The 18,747-nt window shown below is 35.8% G+C and overlaps 1 protein-coding gene across 1 annotated transcript in view; it reads left to right on the forward strand.

The window, feature by feature from the left end:
* Positions 1-18,747, forward strand: part of LOC120634225 (ABC transporter G family member 20) — a 66,958-nt gene that overhangs the window by 16,098 nt on the left and 32,113 nt on the right. The window contains exons 2-4 of the mRNA XM_039904696.1: positions 10,534-10,802; positions 13,141-13,300; positions 17,952-18,088. Coding sequence (XP_039760630.1) covers positions 10,543-10,802; positions 13,141-13,300; positions 17,952-18,088 — 557 coding nt within the window. The 5' untranslated portion in view covers positions 10,534-10,542. The remainder of the gene's footprint in view (positions 1-10,533; positions 10,803-13,140; positions 13,301-17,951; positions 18,089-18,747) is intronic.

Consider the following 18,747-nt stretch of genomic DNA (forward strand, 5'->3'; position numbering starts at 1 on the left):
ACATTCAGTGTAAAATAAAGTGCCAAAGTTTTTAACCAAATTCGTAAATGTCTTACACAATATGAAACTCTTCGCAAACTTTGTCTGTAAGAGGAAGTGGGCATGGGCGTACCCAGCTATAGGCCTAGGGGGGGTCAAGTCAGATTTTTTTTTAGTTTAGTTCGTCCGCGGCAGTTTTTTCATGCACACTACACCTCTGTGATAAAAATTATATATAGTGAAGTGTGTAGTGCAAACAGCCGCAAATGTTCCTGCTTTATAGGTAAGGTAGATGAATAAATAAAAGTAAATTTGATTTGACCATCGTGGCCACGGCGGCGGCTGGTGACTTTAGCGCTTGCTCACTGCGTGTTTTATATTATGACAATAGCTCCGTGCATTTTGCCAGTGTCAACTGAATGGTTTATTCGAAAGTTAGCACATAAGGCCCCTTTAAAACTTCGATTAGTGATTAGGCGAGTTTGTACTTTTGATGTGAAACATCTATAGGCGGAGGGTAAACCTGATTTTTGGCGTGGCGACATAGGCCGCTGTATGATAGAATATATGTACTATACGTTGATGAAAATACTTGAGTTGTCACCTTTTTAAAGGAATTTTTGAATGAAAACATTTTGTATAAGAAGAAAATAAATGTATATTAAACATACAGTCATCATTTTCTGCAGAAAATTCGTAATATTGTATTTTTTTATCATGTCATATTTAATTCCTGTCATAATCTGTACTTTTGTGCGTATTACTTGTACAAAATAATTTCGATGTTTCGCATCTGCCAGGCTCACAATTTTTGTTCTTCGAGATTTTCAGGGGGGGCTGCTGCCCACCCCTTCCCCCGCCTGGGTGGAAGTAGGTATACTTAATTCGGATTTCTCAAGTTCTCAACCTAATTAGGATTTACCCTTGCTTCATGCCCTTGGCTCGTAGTTTACCTAAGCTGTGACCACAGCCTAGCATCGTAAAACATAATTCCGGGTAAACTTAGTCATTTGTGTTAAGGGCATCGAGTTTTTCCACATTTGTTTTGTATGACTCCGATGTTTGGAGTTTGCTTAGCTAATGCACTTTGAAAGATTTATTTATACGTCTATACTTAGTTTTTATATTTCTTACTAAAGTTTTTTTACCTACTACACTTGGAGGAAATAATTTTTTTTATAAATTTCAAAATGAATAGGTATATAAATTTGCTGTCGGTTACGAAATTTTCATATGTACAATTTATAAAATTAAAATTTATAAAAACTCTATACGTAAGTACAATACCGTTTTTTTTTATTCAGCTACAAGTTAACTTCACATCACTGCAATCTTATGGTATGTGATTATGCAGTCTAAGATTTCAGAAGATCAGTGTTTGTGGTGTAGTACCCCAATCGGTTGCTACGCAGCATCGTACTAGAACGCTAAATCACTTAGCGGCAGGTTGTTCTATGTAGGGTGGTAGATAGCAACGGCCATAGCCTCCCACCGGACCAGACCAGATAAATGACGACAATCAAGCCCGTTAGAAAGAAATGATGAGGTCCAGGTTGGAACACGCTTGCCTAGAAAAAGCCTATTCACTCTAGCCTTGAAGGTACTCAAATTATACGTGGCAGGAAACACAGTTGCCGGGAGGGCATTCCACATCTTAGCACGTATCAGAAACGTGGATAAAAACATTTCGTGCATGTTCATGGAATATCAACCACATAAGGATGCCACCGTTCACGGTGTCTCGCTGTTCTGTTGTAGAACGTGGAAGGAGGAATAAGATTGTGAAGTTCCTGAGCACACTCACCGAAGTATATCCGGTAAAAAACCATTGAATCGGTGCTGTAGACGATGTAGTTTCGCCTGTGTTATCGATTTGTCACATATAATTCTCCTGGCGCGACCATCCACCGATTCTAACATACCTTTTCTCTATCCCTTTATGACTAGTTAATATAGTTTTAGCTGTCGCTCGAAGAAAAGCGGGACGTAAGATAATCCGTCTTCCGGGTAACATAAAATAATTTATACAAAAGAAACGTGTCTCATAACGACAAAAAAGGCCTCGCATGCATATAATATTATGTAAATTACCACGCATTCGATCACGACTGAGTGTAATTCGCGTAATGCCATGATACCGGTTGTTTACAAAGACGAATCAGGTTGTTTGTTGGTCTTTTGTCACGTTTTAATAGAACAAGAATCACCTACAGAATCACTATGAAATAAACACTGTATTCCATCACTATAAACCTCTTACCAGCCCACTACGGGGCACGGGATCCTTAGTTTGGTCCTTGCAGAATGAGAGTGTTGATAATGGACATTGTTTAAGACTTCATTATAATAAGAAATTTATCAGGTTGTTTTTTCTGAGCCACACCGACCCACACACTAAATAAAAAGAAAAAAATACGGTTTTTTACACGCTTTATATGAGCTTCTTAGCTTCACTTGTATGTTTGTTTGTAACCGACTTCTTTGGGCGCGATTTTGACCCACTTTAAACGGTCAGATTTCTTTCAAACTTTGTAGACATATCGAGGACCGATGACAATACACTAATCTGAAAAGATTATTCCAATTTTCACTATAAAAAATAAGATTTTTTACTAATTACTACAGCGCCATCTAGACCCAAATGTAAAAAACCTATGGCGTTCGCGTACCTAACAAATTCCACAGAAAACATTAAGCTACTAGATGGTAGAGGGCGTTAGCTATTACTTTTTAATGGCCTGTTTTAAATAATAATTAGAACTTGCATTTAGAGAGACGGGCACACTGAATAAAAAAAATATATTTTATCTCTTTAATGGTGGATGGGTTACCGATTAATCTTGCTCTAATAAAAATAATAGATCAAGAAAAACTAAAAAAAATCGCTATTGTGAATAAACTAAAAGAAAGAAATTAGTTTAGTTTTTTATAACAAGCGTGTTTTTTTAGTTTGTTTGAACTATTTGATTATTATTATAAGCAATTGACGAACCAAGTAGATGGCACACGTTTTAGACTTTATATTAATAAATTTATCAAGTTGTTTTTTCTGACACACATAAATTACCCCCACAACATAAATCTATATATCTTAATATATATAAATCTCCTGTCACGATGTTTGTCCGCGATGGACTCCTAAACTACTTAACCGATTTTGAATTAAATGGGCACACCGTGAGCAGTCAGGTCCAACTTAAGAGATAGGATAGCTTAGATCTTTAATTATAGGCGCAATTTTATTTTATTGCAAATTATTTGTCTATAATTAATTGACAGTCACGTGTTATATATATATAGATATATATACTACTATACTCATTTAAGGCTTAGCGATACTGAATACTTTAAAAACAAAATCAAACGCAGACGAAGTCGCGGGCAACAGCTAGTATATATATAAGGCAATGGATCAACGCACAGCTCTAACCACTAGAGGGATCGGGCTGAAATTTTGCACACAGGTAGTTATTACAACGTAGGCATCCGCTAAGAGGATATTTGAAAATTCTAACCCTAAGAGGGTTAAATGGGGGATGAAAGTTTGTACAAAATCCTTCATTTATCAATTTATTTTTCAAGTTGCATCCATTTGATTTTAGGTTTTCGATTTAAAATAAAGAAATACGTGTTTCACAAATTTTAAAAATTCCCACTCCAAAGGCTTCAAATTGGGAATGAAAACCTATATGAAAGATTCTGATTTTTTAATTAATTTACGTTCATATTTTTCTGTTAGCAGCAAGACGTTTTTTAAACCTTTTTAGTTAAAATTTACCAAATCCAAAATTAAACTAAACGTGAGCGAAGTCGCGGGCAAAAGCTACAAGGGCAATAAAGGTTTTTTATAAGTAATTGACGAACTACGCAGATGACTAACTGCCTGTTCTGTTATGAAAAATGCTTAATTTGCTATACTCCACGAAAAGCAAGAGAATCTTTACGGTGTAATTTATAATTTCTTTAATAGTTATACTCCACACCAAACAGATTTTCGGCAATGTACCTTCCCTCTAAGCACGTTTCGCCCCGAAACCGGAGCATCCTCAGGATATTTTGACTTTACAATTGTTTATAATTGTTAAGTCAACATCTCCAAGATCTGTTTGGTGTGGAGTATAAGGATTGAAGAAATTATAAATTACACCATACAGATTCTCCTACTTTTCGCTTTTATAGCAAATTAAGCTATTTGTCATAATATATCATGGATTTCCGCAAAGTAACGCATGCTTCTATCCAACCGCCTGTTCGTTTAACATTACTTAAGTGGAATGGTTTTTGATGCTTCAATATTATTCGTGTACACGATTTCTGTATGCTCTTAATTCTGAGCTTGTCACATTTAAAAAATTATGCACTTAACGAGAAATGACCAAACCTGTACCTGTAATAATCTTTAATAAAGAATCGATTTGGCAATGAATCGATGGTCGACCTTGGCACACTCTGGGAGCCACTCGACAAGGTGTACACCCAAAACTGCATGCTAAAGATGTGCAGAAATTATAATCGTACTTCCTTAATGGATGGTTATAAAATATTATGGTAGCACAAGGTCACTTATTTTAAGGTCTTTCCAGATATTTCAGTTTCACACGACAGGTCAGTTTTTCATCAGACCTTGACAAACTTATTGAAGCGGTCATAGGCCAATAGGTAGGACTTCGAGATCGCTTTCCGGAGGCCAGGTTCGAGTTCAACTCAGTTTTCTAAGTTTTGTGCGTTTTAAAATATGTCACTTGCTTCAAAGGTGAAGGAAAACATTATGAGGTAACCTGCCTGCTGAGAGATCTACATAATATTCTCTAAGATGTGTGGAATCCATGAATTCGCACTATGCCAGCGTGGAGGACTACGGGTCTCCTACCACAACGAGAAGGGGTTATCGTTTTGGTGGGAGACCCGTGCGTAGTGGGCCGGTAATGCGCTTATATGATGGTGATGATTAAAAAAATATATCAAGGTAATAAACCAAATTTTCTGAGTTTTTCTGACTAAAGTGTATCTGACAAAATTTTATGAAGTTGTACAAATATTGACCTGCAAACTTCTAGTTCAACGCTAATTTGTCCATGATGTCACTTTAGTAAGAAAAATTGTATTAGAATATTATGGGTGTGAATAGTGAGACCTGTGAGCTGTTTTTAGACCTCTTGTAGCTTTAGTTTTGTAGTTATCGCATAAACTTTATTTAGAAACACTGCACGAATTTTCTGATTTCAAAATGGCGCCGTACTGACGTCATAATGATGTATTTATTTTTATAATCCTTGATACTTACGATCATAAAGATTCAAACGATAACCAATAAATAAGTCCTCATCACTTAACTAGGAATCGTTATTAGAAAAAACATCTCCAAGAACAGCTGTTTTATTATTGACGGCCAATTGGCACAGTGGGCAGCGACCCTGCTTTCTGAGCCAAGGCCGTGGGTTCGATTCCCACAACTGGACAATGTTTGGGTGTTTATCTATATATTATAATTATTTATGTATATTATTCATATAATTATTCATCAGTCATCTTAGTACCCATAACACAAGCTATGCTTACTTTGGGGCTAGATGGCGATGTGTGTATTGTCGTAGTATTTTATTTATTTATTTATTTATATCATCAAAGTCAAAGTCAAATATTTCTTTATTTTGAATTTATTCAAATAGGCACATAGATGGCACTTTTGATGCGTACATTACATGTAAATTATGACATAGATGTGAGTTGATGGCGATAACTAAATTCGTCAACTTAAAACTAAAGCTACGAGGGTTTCAAATGCGCCCTGGTCTAAGAAGAAGCCCACAACAAACTTAGCCGGTTGTTATATTTTTTTTGTTATCAGCATCTCACTTTGACATTTAAATCATATACCTGTCTATAGTGTTAAAAATCAAAATAATTTTTTTTCTGTTACTGAAGACATGGGTTGGGTTTCATTCCTCTAGTAGTTTTAAATAACTAATATGGTAAGAGAGTCTTTTTTGTGCCTCTTAAAAACTCTGGTAATTTAACTTGCTCTGCATTGTTGGGTAGGGCATAAAGACATACACACAAACACACAGGTACATTACCCAGAAAATATAACAATTTTTTGGCAGTTCAGTAAAACATTGATTTCATAGATTTGGATTGGCGTTGATTACTTAACTACTTAACGCAAGAGCGACTTTTGCTAGACCGGTTAACTAATTCGATCAGTTATCAGAGTCTTAGAAACCGGCACAGCAATACACCATACTTAAGCCGGTGAGAAATAACACGTTTGGAAACAAATCAGGATTTTTTGGCGGCTATATTTATGAGCTGACGTCATTTGGAAGGAAATCAAGTATATTTAGCAAAGCACCACATTTGATTTCGTATCAGTTTGTCTTATATTCATTTAAACCTGTAACGTTAACCCTGAGTTATGAAAATTGCCAATTCCAAATGACGAGTTTCGGAGAGAAAGCGAACATGTGATGGAAGAATTTATAATTTATAAATCATCTCTAGTTTAGTCTGGCTTTAGCCATGGCTAATTCTCAAATTTCTCTAGCCGGGTATTGAACCTAGGACCTCCCACTCAGTGGCGTGCACTAAAAACATGCGCAAAAGCACTGCATACTTTAAAATTTATATATAGCCTGTGTAATGTTGCTTGGAAGCATCCGGCTCCGCTTTCAGCTCTCACAAGATAGAAAAATGAATGTTAAAATGTAAAATGTAAATTGTTGATGTTGGAAAAGAGCAATTGCTGAGTTTCTTGCCGGCTTTTTCTCGGTAGAATCTGCCTTCCGAACCGGTGGTAGAGTCACTACAAACGGACAGACTTGACGTTTCAAAAGTGCTTATATTGGGCCTACTTGAAATAAATGAATTTTGAATTAAAGAGGAGGATTTTTGCCATTTTATGCATGTTTTCCGCTATATGCATACCCTGATAAGAAGCATAGTGAACGCCACTGCTCCCTTATGAAACCTCAGTTAACTCACCTCAAATAAATGTGAAAATTTTCTGTTTTATAGTTTTAATACTTAGTTTCTTGGTAAAATTAAAACTAAGTACATATAACACGATCATAAATTAGATAGACAAACAATCGTACTAACATTATAAATGTGAAGGTGTGGATGTCTGTTACTCAATCACGCAAGAACAGCTGAACGGATTTGGATGAAATTTGGCATGCACGTAGCCCTTTTACATGGAAAAGAACATAGACTTCCTTTTATCCAGATTCCTTAAGTAGTTCCCGAGAGAAGATTGGAATTTTTTACGAGCTAAGCCTCGGTGTGCATGTGTTACAGTTATTTTATAAAGCGGGTTAATAAATAACCAATGTTCATGACATGGAATTGGTGGGTATTTTGATATAAAAACGACTGCATTATCGATATACTTACTCCAGTCCTACATAGACTCGAACGATGCAAAGATGTCATGAATAACCTATGCTATGGAAAAGGACGTTTCCATAGCATAGGTGACCCGTGATTTACTTTCTATACATATATAGGTATCTCAAATAGTTCCAGTGGTAAGAATAAAAAATGTTGACGGGCAAAGTTTTAGACCCAATTCTGACGTCCACGCAGACGACGTCCTGGGCTCTGCCCAGGACGTCGTATAGCTTCTGAGCTAGTAATATATAATATATTCAATACATATAAAGATACAGAAATGTGGAGATTCGTAGAAGAACCAGAGTTACCGACATAGCTCAACGAGTCGCGAAGCTGAAGTGGCAATGGGCCGGGCACATAGTTCGGAAAAAGGATGGACGTTGGGGTCCCAAGGTGCTGGAATGGCAGCCCCGAACTGGTAAGCGCAGCGTTGGTCGACCTCCAACGAGGACAGACGACATTAAGCACGTCGCAGGTAGCCGCTGGATCCAAGCGGCTCGGAACCGTGGAATTTGGAACTCCCTACAAAAGACCTATGTCCAGCAGTGGAAGTCTATCGGATGATGTGATTATGATGATGATGATAAAGATACAAATCATCATCATATCAAACCATCACCGGCCCACTACGGTCTCCTTCCGCAATGAGAAGGGGTTAGGCCGTAATCCACCACGGCCCAGTGCGGATTGACCCTTTTGAGAACATTATAGAGAACTCTCAGGCATGCAGGTATCCTAACAATATATTTTTTCACCATTGAAGCAAGCGACATTTTAATTGCTTAAAACGCACATAACTTAGAAAAGTTAGAGGTGCGTTCTGGGTTTCGGATTTCGCCGCCTGAAAGTGAAGTCGAAGTCCTACCCACTGAGCTATCACCACTCAGATACAAATACAATACTATAAAAATAAAAATCTATGAAATTTACAATAGCATTACATACTTACAATTATTGCGAATACAATAAAATAAGGGGGGGAGTAGGTAGGTATATCAAATTATGAATACTAAAATCTTTATTGTGTAACATGGAATTCCGCAAAGTATCATCTGCTTCTATCCAAAGACTGCAATATTTATTTCGTAAACATAAACTTAGGTATTTATTTTCAACAACTCTGATTGCGTCCGTAATTAGCACTTCTATTTTTTTGTCGTCGAGGTTTTACTGCCACGTACATAACTCATCTTATATTGCTAACACGAAATAAAATTATAATTATGACTATCCATTTTCAAGGGCGTAATTATTTGCAAAAAGCGGATTTTTCCAATCACGGTATTATCTACAGATAATCTCGGGATCCCGGGATAGTCCCGCGATAGTATTGGTAATAGAGAGTGGTAACAAAAATAAGTTAAACATATCGTGTGTCACAATACCGTGAATTTTGTACACACTTACGCATAATTAGGTACGTTGGTCGTTAGCAAAAACAAATGAAATCAGCATCACCAGTAGGTATACCTAAACAAGATGGCTGTAAAAACGTAAAACTTTTTACGTTAGTGATAATAGCTTTTTATGGAGGCATCAATTGAATGGCAAAGAGGATTTTAAATTTTTTTTATTGCAAATATAGATAATTATAATCTGTTTCCACCTGTTCTCACTAGAAAATATATATTATGAGACGAACCATTGGTTTGCCATCCCTGCCGCAGTACTAAATAGAAAACACACAAAACATGGCAAGTTTTAGTGGTTTTTTATTGGAAATCAATTAAATGTCAAAAATTAGGATTTGTTTCTTACTGCAAATATGAAAGAAATTATAATATTTGTTTCCACTATTATCACGAGCAGAGATGATGAGAGTCGTTGGAATGTTGCAAGATCGTTTTTTTTTTAAATATGCTTGATTCCCAGACACTTATAACTTGTGTATATTCGTGATTTTCTATGGCAGGCGTACCAATGGTTGGCCATCCCTGCCGCAGTACAAAATAGGAAACCAACAAAACATGGCAATTTGCGTACTCATCACAAAAAGGTTCAAGTGTCAAGTACAAACGGCAGCGGAAGAAAAATATTCCCATTGTCATTGTTGTCGGCCTGAGATCACAAAAACTCGTGGTGTCTTATTATTACGACACTTTTATGAAGGCATTGTGTGAAGATGACTTTGTTGCTTGATTGAGTAATAGTTATTATCAGCTGTGCTTATGTGATGGTTATAAAAAAAGTATACCTACTTCATTTCTAATTAGGGAATAAAATCCATTGTTATTAAAGTTTAATTATTTGCAAAGAAAACCGTACCTTCCTCAAACTTTCATTAGAGGTAACTTTGTATTTTTTTCTATCGTCAACATTTTAGTGAATCGTTTAAAGCGGTCAGCCATATTTACTCAGAAATATGACCAAAAAACATATATTTTTTTTGTTTCGAAGAACTAAAAAGTTTATTAATAGTTTAAGTGTTTCCATAGACATTTAACAGCAATAAGAACCTTTAGTTGCATATAGTTTAACGTTATAAATTAAGAAATTAACTTTGTTAGTAATAATAATAAGTTGGTTAAAAAAAAGTACTAAGGCACCATGAGTGATGAGATAAGCTTGCATCGTTTGAGAATCATAGAAGACTGAACTTTATCGAAAATGCACCTGTATTTATATCAAAATACCCACCGGCACAATGTTATGAGCATTATTTATTTATATATTTATATTTATTATTTCATAAATTATCTATTAAGTAAGTAAACTATTGCCATAGTTTTTACTGAAAGAAATCAGTTACAGACCTATAACTTCACATGCAAAAGTAAATTCAAGTGGCTCCTGTCACTTTATTTGGTATGTCTCATGTAGCGTATGTACTATGCACGTGTCGGTCTTTTATCTTTAATAGAGTTGTCATAAGTAAACACTTATGTTTTGAATTAGTTTGCCTGGAAAAATAAATATGCTGCATTTGATTTAATATTTTTACAGGGTGATGACTTCTTATACACATTTTAACAGAATTTCGTAATACCGTTACACGTTGCGTATAATAATCCAAAGTTTATATTATAATTTTAAATTCTATTTACCCACTTAATTACTATAAGCTTTGAAGAACTCTATAAATTATTATAAAGGTTTTAGCTAATTCTACCAGATTAAGCAGTACATATAAGATACTTACTTGTTAATTTCTTATTGTTGCAGTAAAACAAAATGCCGGCGTACGACAATGAAGGTGCGACCATATCGATGGAAGACGTCCGGGACCCGGACGACAGTACACTACGAATAGGTACAATAGAAGAAGAGCTAGCTGCTAGAAGGAACCGGATGTTCAAGACACAACAGTCCACAGTAGCTTCTAGAAGGCAGCAAGCCGTATGTGTCAGAAGGGCCCATAAGAAATACGGGACAACCAAAAATCCTAACGTAATTTTGGACGGATTAAATATGACAGTTCCTAAGGGTGCCATGTGAGTAATCATTCATTTATTTGAAACAGTACGGTTCCGTTTGTCGATGAGACCCTGGGGTCCGTTTGCCGTGGATACATTCGGGTCCGTTTGGAGACCCTGGGGCCACGGAGTCTAAGTCCAACAAAATTCTTGCGAGACATTACATCGCGGATGATTGCCTCATCTGTTGACATAAAAGCTGGCCCTTTTTTTGCGCATAGAATTAGCCTGGCTGTGAAACATAAGTCGTATTAAGTACTTCTGATTAGTATTTATCTATACTTTTTATAAAACTGTAACTGGAAGTTTTTGAAAATTTTGACCGGGAGATGCTATATAATCGATACTGAGTTCAAAACATATTTTTTTTAAATTTTTGTCTGTCTCTCTGTCTGTCAGTCTGTCTGCCTGTCTGTCCGCCCATCACGTGAAAACTACTGAACGGATTTAAATAAAATTTGGAATAGTGGTGGTTGATATTCCGGGTCAACATATAGGCTACTTTTTGTACTGAAAAAACTGAACCCCTTAGGTGGTGCTGCGATTAGGTTTAAGATATTAAAACCGATAACAACCATTTAGATGCAGACGAAGTTGCGCAGTTCAGCTATAATTAAATAAATATACTACGACAATACACGCATCGCCATCTAATCCCAAAGTAAGCGTAGCTTGTGTTATGGTTACTAAGATAACTGATGAATATTTTTACGAATATAATACACATAAATACTTATAATATACAGATAAACACCCAGACACTGATAAACATTCATGCTCATCGAACAAACATTTTTCCAGTTTTGGGAGTCGAACCCACGGCTTTGGACTCAGAAAACAGGGTCGCTGCACACTGCGCAAACCGGCTGTCTAGTATTTATTCCAATACACACTTTTATTAAATATTCGACACAATATACCCCGACCCGCCGCCTCACGTCGTCGAGTTATTCCTTTGTCCCTTGGCACATACATCTTCAGAATAAACGGCATCTGGCTATATAGAAAAGTTATTAACCTCCCTTAAGAGTTGGGTTATCAAATGCAAGAAAGATTTTTCGATAGCATATTGTTCAACTACGATTTATAGGGATTAATTTTCCATTTCAAGAGAAATACTAGTAGTTTGAATTTCGCTTAAAATTTCAATGAAAGAGTTTACTCATCAGTTTTATTTCCTTGCAATCGAAATGAATAGAGGAGTTAAAGATCTGGCCATAAACCAAAATCATAATTGATTTGACTTAAATATCTGTCTCATATTTAGGCACTTATGAAGCGCTCATACATGTAATATGTCACCATTAATATTGGGTGAGCGTGATAAGGATATACGGTAACTTAAAACTAAAGCCAAACGCGCGCTGGTCTAAGAAGAGACCACAAAAACTTAGCTGGTTTTTTTTTGTTATCACCATCTCACAGTCGAATTAATATTTAGCTATGAAGTTAGAGTAATTCATACCGAAGCATTTTTATCATTAGTGTAATCGTTAATATTATACGCTGGCACGTTGGAGAATAACCTGCGTAATATTTTGTGACTGTATTTTTTTTCATTTATTTCTTCGTCTCGGGTGAATAATTGTTTTGGATATAATAACTGGTGTTATGCACTTGTTACACAATCTTTATTATTATGATAAGCCTAGTGAGACCCCTTTTAAAATTTCAGGCAAATACCTCTGTGCCATAAACGGTCTGCATGCTCTACAATATCGTCTCTTCATCTACACCTTGGTCTTACGCTCTTCTTGTAACCTTCCCCTTTTGTCCCTTCTTCCTCTTCTATAACGTGTCAAGCCCATTCCATTTTTATTTAAAACTATTAAAAAACTAAAATTTAAACCTCCCGACACAAACTCTAAAATATACTTCCAAAATAATTGGAGAAACACGATACCAAAATTTGAATCGATATGACACCCGAAAGGTAGTCAGATGCTGATAGTTTAATGAAACATGGCTAAGAACACTCTGAATAAAATTGTCTATGACACAAAAAAAAACTAAACGAAAACCGTTTTGGAGCTACTATTCCACACAGCAGACACGTTAAACTTATAAAACACCTCTCTTTCGTAGGGAGTCAAAAGGATTTTTATAATAATATATTTTAAAGTGTGCAGAAGTAAAATCATTTCGACATAAACCCTCGTTCAATCGCAAACAGGAACTCATCAAAGTTATGTCTTAATCGTTTAAAAGTTAAAGGAAAAACCATTATAGTTTTTTGATTTAAGTATACTTCTTTACAACGGTGATAGCCTAGTAGTCTGAAGGCCTCAACTTATCGAACCTAAACCCTTCTCATTCTGAGAGGAGACTATGATGATGACGTGAAACTTCTTTACAGATACGGGCTTCTTGGAGCATCAGGATGTGGTAAAACAACACTTCTTTCCTGCATAGTTGGAAGGCGTAGACTGAACTCTGGTGAAATATGGGTGCTTGGTGGCAGGCCTGGTGGACCTGGTAGCGGAGTTCCAGGACCCAGGATAGGATATATGCCACAGGTAGGAAAACGTGTCTGACTCTGTGGGCCTTATGGTATAACGTTGGATAAGCTAATCAGTGTTTTTTAACGCTCCGTCATTTGTAAAGTGTCGGTTTATGAGTGTCACTGCGTTACTATTCCTTAGTTCTGTCACGTGTATAATTAAGACATTGATTGTTCATTGTTTCTTACTCGTCTTATAAAATGTATTTCGATATAAGAACTCTCAGGTGCAATGTTGTGTGCTGTGGTCTTATAAGTGAATGGTACCGGATACAGGTCAATTTGGGAATAGACAATTTCTGATTTTTTTTTACTAACCAATTGAGGCATAGATAAAGGTACAGACCGATAGACAATAATTATGTAGAGGCTTGTAATCGATATTTTGAAATATTATACGATGCACTGAAGCGTATTTCATTACATAACCTTAACCTTGAAGTATTGATTGCCGTTAATCTAAATTAAATAAATTGTTTAACCGATTGCTGAAAAGGAAGAGATTGAGTTTGTCAGATTTTTCTTATTATTTATGCTTATGTAATTATCGATATATATATCGCGTTTTGTTGTGGAAGTCTAGTGGCGTGTTTAGGCCTTGCATCTTGGATATTGCCGTGGTAGGCACAAAATAATATGTAAATAAATGAAAATTAAAATTTTAAGGTAGTGTTTGTAGTGTAGTAAATGGGAAAATACACGGAAGACTTAATAAAAGTAAAAGAAAGTGACGAAAGAGAGGGAAGGTAAAAAGACACCGAAGTTAGTGGTTGGCTAAAAGGCAGGTACACTTACGTGTAGAAGGCAGTAGGGGTTTTAACTTTTTAGTCGACACTATCCGTGGGGATGTCCATAAGGATTTTCCCCTCCTAATTACAAAAAAGAAATAGGAAGTGTTGTTAATAATATTACCTAACGAAAGTTATATTTCTGATTGATTCACTACTATGCTATACTTATTTAATAATTTAGTGTCAAAGATGTACACCAATCAGCATTTAGCAGCTCTTTAGTTAACTGATGATTTGAATAATTATTTCGGGATCTTGGTGTGCCATGTGAACATTTTACCATGTGTCTGCTGATACAAAAATCACTTAAAGTATGTCCAAAGCACACTTAAAGTATGTCTCTTATTTAACTCTTATTTAAAGTTATAAGGATAAGGATTAAATGTCTCTTGTTTTAAGTTATAAGGATAGGAATCAAAGCTGTCACTATTGTAACTACTTTTTCCAGGCGCATTATACCGACGAGTGGGAAGAAGACAGCGGCAATTTGCTGCTCGTCAGCTTCTCTTAGGAAGGTAGCTATTGGGCTAGCTACCCGTCACTACACTAGCCTCTCTACGGTCTGAGGGGGGGTTCAAGCTGTCCCGAAGCCCTCCTCGTTAGCGCAGGAGCCCCAACAATCGGTTGGGGTGGTTCGTAGAAACCCTGGAGGTATACACCGGGTTCCCTGGGCGTCTAACAAAGCCAGCAAGAGGGACATGACTTGGTGGGTTTTAGTTTGGGTATACCCCTTTAAAGAGGGAGTCCCACATAACCTCCGTCCTGCCCAAGGGTCGGAGGTAGCAACAAAGATTTTCCACCACGCCAAAAAAAAAATGGCGCATTTTACAGAGATTTTAAAATGAATTGATAAAATGAATGAATTAATAAAGTTTGTATTAACCTTAACACATTAAACAAATAGTAAATAAACAAACTCTTAAAAGTTACAAAATTTTACTGTATTTGGGTGAGTTTGGGTAAACAAAAATGGCGATTTATTCGGAACGAGATTGAAAATATTGAAATCAAAATCAATCGAAATATGTCTTTAATTTTTTTGTAAGTGCACGAAAAATACTATATTTTGTTACGTGAAGAATAAATAAAAACAATGATACTTCATCAGTTTCCAATGACAACTAGGTAAACTAAAATGAATGTGTGCAGAGGCCCTTATTACTCATTGTCCTAACAATCCATGCTTTGAAGAAAATGCATAATGTGTGTACTTACATATTTTATTGCCAATACTTACGAGTAGCTTCCATTATAACTTATTGTAGGTAATCATATAATCACCATCGATTTTACGGTCCACTGCTTCGCCTAAGTTGAGTTGAGGTCGAACTTTGAGTATATGAATGAATGAATGTATAAACTTTTATTGTATACCCAAGAGAAAATTTACAGAGATACATATACAATAGAAAAAGAAACTGTTTGCTTTGTTTTAATAGAGGTAATGGCCAGCTACGTCAGGTGTATTATTCACTTGAACTTAAATTAACTTGAAAAAAATTGTCTGCGCCTGTCACTGACAGTGTCTGGGCCACAAAACAAGTTGACTCTTTTCTTAGTGAGGGCGTAAAGTAACGACAAACACAATTTCGCATTTATAATATTAAAATTATGGATTATTTCTTGAAAACAATTCAATAAATCACACAAGTTTCTAATAATTTTAAATGACAATGTGAGATGGTGATAAAAAAAAAACACCCGGCTAAGATTGTTGTGGGCTTCTTCTTAGACCAGGACGGTAGCTTTAGTTTTAAGTTTACGAATAAAGTTATCGCCATCATCAGTGAGATGATGGCGATAACTTTATTCGTAAACTTAAAACCATGTAATTCTCATGTTATGTGCGCATCAAAAGTGCCACCTATGGGCCTACTTGAATAAAGATATTTTGACTTTGACTTTGATTAAAATGCTAATCAATTTAATGAAATATCTGAAGCAAAAGAAGAAGAAGGAATATCTGACACATCAGTGCAAGATTTTTTATTGAATATTTAGCTATAAAAAAGTTAATTATTTACCCACTTTACAAAACCACTGTAACATACATTATAATATCGCTTAGCAACAAAATAATCATCAGAAGCATGCCAATCAACGTACATTTTTTACATACTCAATTTACGTCACAAAACTGCCATATCTACTCGTAAGATCTTTTATATGAGCAAAAAAAAATAATGGCGTCAAATGTGCGGTACAAGCGCTAATAATGTTGACTCTTGGGTTATTATCATTAAACCCAGATAAAAATATGGGGCTTAATGTATTTTTTATGTGCTCGTGGCCCCATGCCGGATATAGAGTATTAAATTAATGTTTAAATTTCTCTTATATGTCCTGAATTTAAGGGTAATTGAAAAGAAAAAAAAGATTTTTTATTTTTCTGTTTTTTCATGAGGGTTATAAAGTTAAAATCAAATCAAATATTTTATTTCAAAGTAGATACCTAACTGTAGACTTTTTGAATGTCATACAAATCTGTCATATATATTTTTTTTATTATTACGTGAATTCAACCATTTGTAAGTTAAGTTTAAAAAAAAAAAAACTTTACGATGTTACAAAAATAATACATCACTAAAGTTTATAATTATTAAAATAAATTACCGAGTAAATTATACACAAATACCTAATAATAATTATAATTTAAATGTAGCAATTAAAACATTTTTAGAAATACCAACTATATAGGTACTTTAATTTAGAAATGTGTTTTAGAAATAATAACCATCCAAGCGTTCCTGTCACAACGGCAGTGGCGTGCACTCCATACATGCTTAAAAGCACTGCTTACCCTGGTCAGAAACTCAGTGCACGCCACTGCACATCCTCTACGGTTTAGTAACCTTTTTTACATAAACCCTCCTTTACATATGATTTGAACCTCGCCTCTGGTAAATTTTGAGTTTCTGGTGGAATGTTATACAAACATACGCCATTGCCCATAAATGACTCGCTAAAATACGGTTACTATCCCCGCGGGTGTCGTACGATGCGACTGAAGGGATATGTATAACGGAGAAGAAGCAGATTGCGATCACCAATCCGTCTGTCCATAGTGATGATTAAATTCAAATATTTATTCATGTAGGCCTATCTCTTAGGCACTTATGGAGCTTTCATACATACATGTTTACATAAATTGTGAGGTAATTGTGGTAATTAAGTGTGCCAACTTAAACCTAAAGACGGCCGATTGGCTCAGTTTGCAGCGACCCTGCTTTCTAAGTCCAAGGCCGTGGGTTTGATTCCCACAACTGGAAAATGTTTGTGTGATGAGCATGAATGTTTTTCAGTGTCTGGGTGTTTATATGTTTATTATAAGTATTTATATATTATATTCATAACAATATTCAACAGCTATCTTTGTACCCATAACACAAGCTACGTTTAGTTTGGGGCTAGGTGGCGATGTGTGTATTGTCGTAGTATGTTTATTTAAAGCTACGAGGGTTACAACCGAGCCCTGGTCTGTAAAGAGCCCACAACAAACTTCGTCGACTTTTTTTATTATCATTACCTACCCACTACAAACGGGTCTACTCCCACAATGAGAAGGGGACAAAGCCGAATTCTACCACGCTGGCCCAGCTTGAATTTGTGGATTCCTCAAAATTTTGAGAACATTATCGAAAACTCTTTAGATTTACTAACGATGTTTTCTTTACCGTTGTAGCAAGTGATTTTTAAATTGCTTAAAACCCACATAACTTAGAAACGTTGGCGGTGCGTGCTGGGATTCGAACTCGTCGTCGAAAGTCGAGCTCCTATGCCTATTTGTAGTAAATCGATTGTATAAATCCACTTTCTGTTTATCGTCATTTTTTACGTAATTGGTGGTTACTAAAGTTTTTATCGATTGTTTTTTAGGAGACAGCGCTATTCGGGGAGTTTTCGATTCGGGAGACGATGATCTACTTCGGCTGGATAGCTGGAATGACAACAAAGGAAGTCGATGAAAGAATAGATTTCCTAGTAACGTTGCTTCAGTTACCAAATCCTACGAGGTGTGTATCGAATATGTTTTGTTTTATCCAATTCAAAATTCATTTATTTCAAGTAGGCCTAATATAAGCACTTTTAAAACGTCAAGTCTGTCTGTTTGTAGTGACTCTACCACCGGTTCGGAAGGCAGATTCTACCGAGAAGAAGCCGGCAAGAAACTCACTACATTTTACATTTTAGCATTCTTTTTTCTATCTTGTGAGAGCTGAAACTGGAGCCGGATGCTTCCAAGCAACCTTGTCATTAAGAAATTCATCAATTGTATAGTAACCTCGCTGTAATAAATGTGTTTTAACAAATTCTTTAAACTTATGCATTGGCCAAAATAACTTTAGGAATCATATTATAAAAGCGTATACTCAATCCCACAAATGACTTCTGTACCTTTCGCAGACGATATGCAGATGACACTAATTAATTGTTAAATCTGTGCTGGAAAGAAGGTGCCTAAATAAATTTTTTTTCAGCTATTTTTATTATGAAACATTTGAAGGTCTGACATGCTTTTAGTGTGGCATGACATACTCCAGTGGTCGTTAAATCGAGTTTTTCTTGCGATCTTATCCAGGAAAGGACATTTTTCTGGTGGGAGGACTACCTTACCGACAAAGAGGTGCCAACAAGTGATTCAGCCTTTCGGGTGTTATAACTCTAACCCGGG

This window comes from Pararge aegeria, chromosome 23 (genome assembly GCF_905163445.1).
Source record: "Pararge aegeria chromosome 23, ilParAegt1.1, whole genome shotgun sequence".
Classification (NCBI taxonomy): Eukaryota; Metazoa; Arthropoda; class Insecta; order Lepidoptera; family Nymphalidae; genus Pararge; species Pararge aegeria.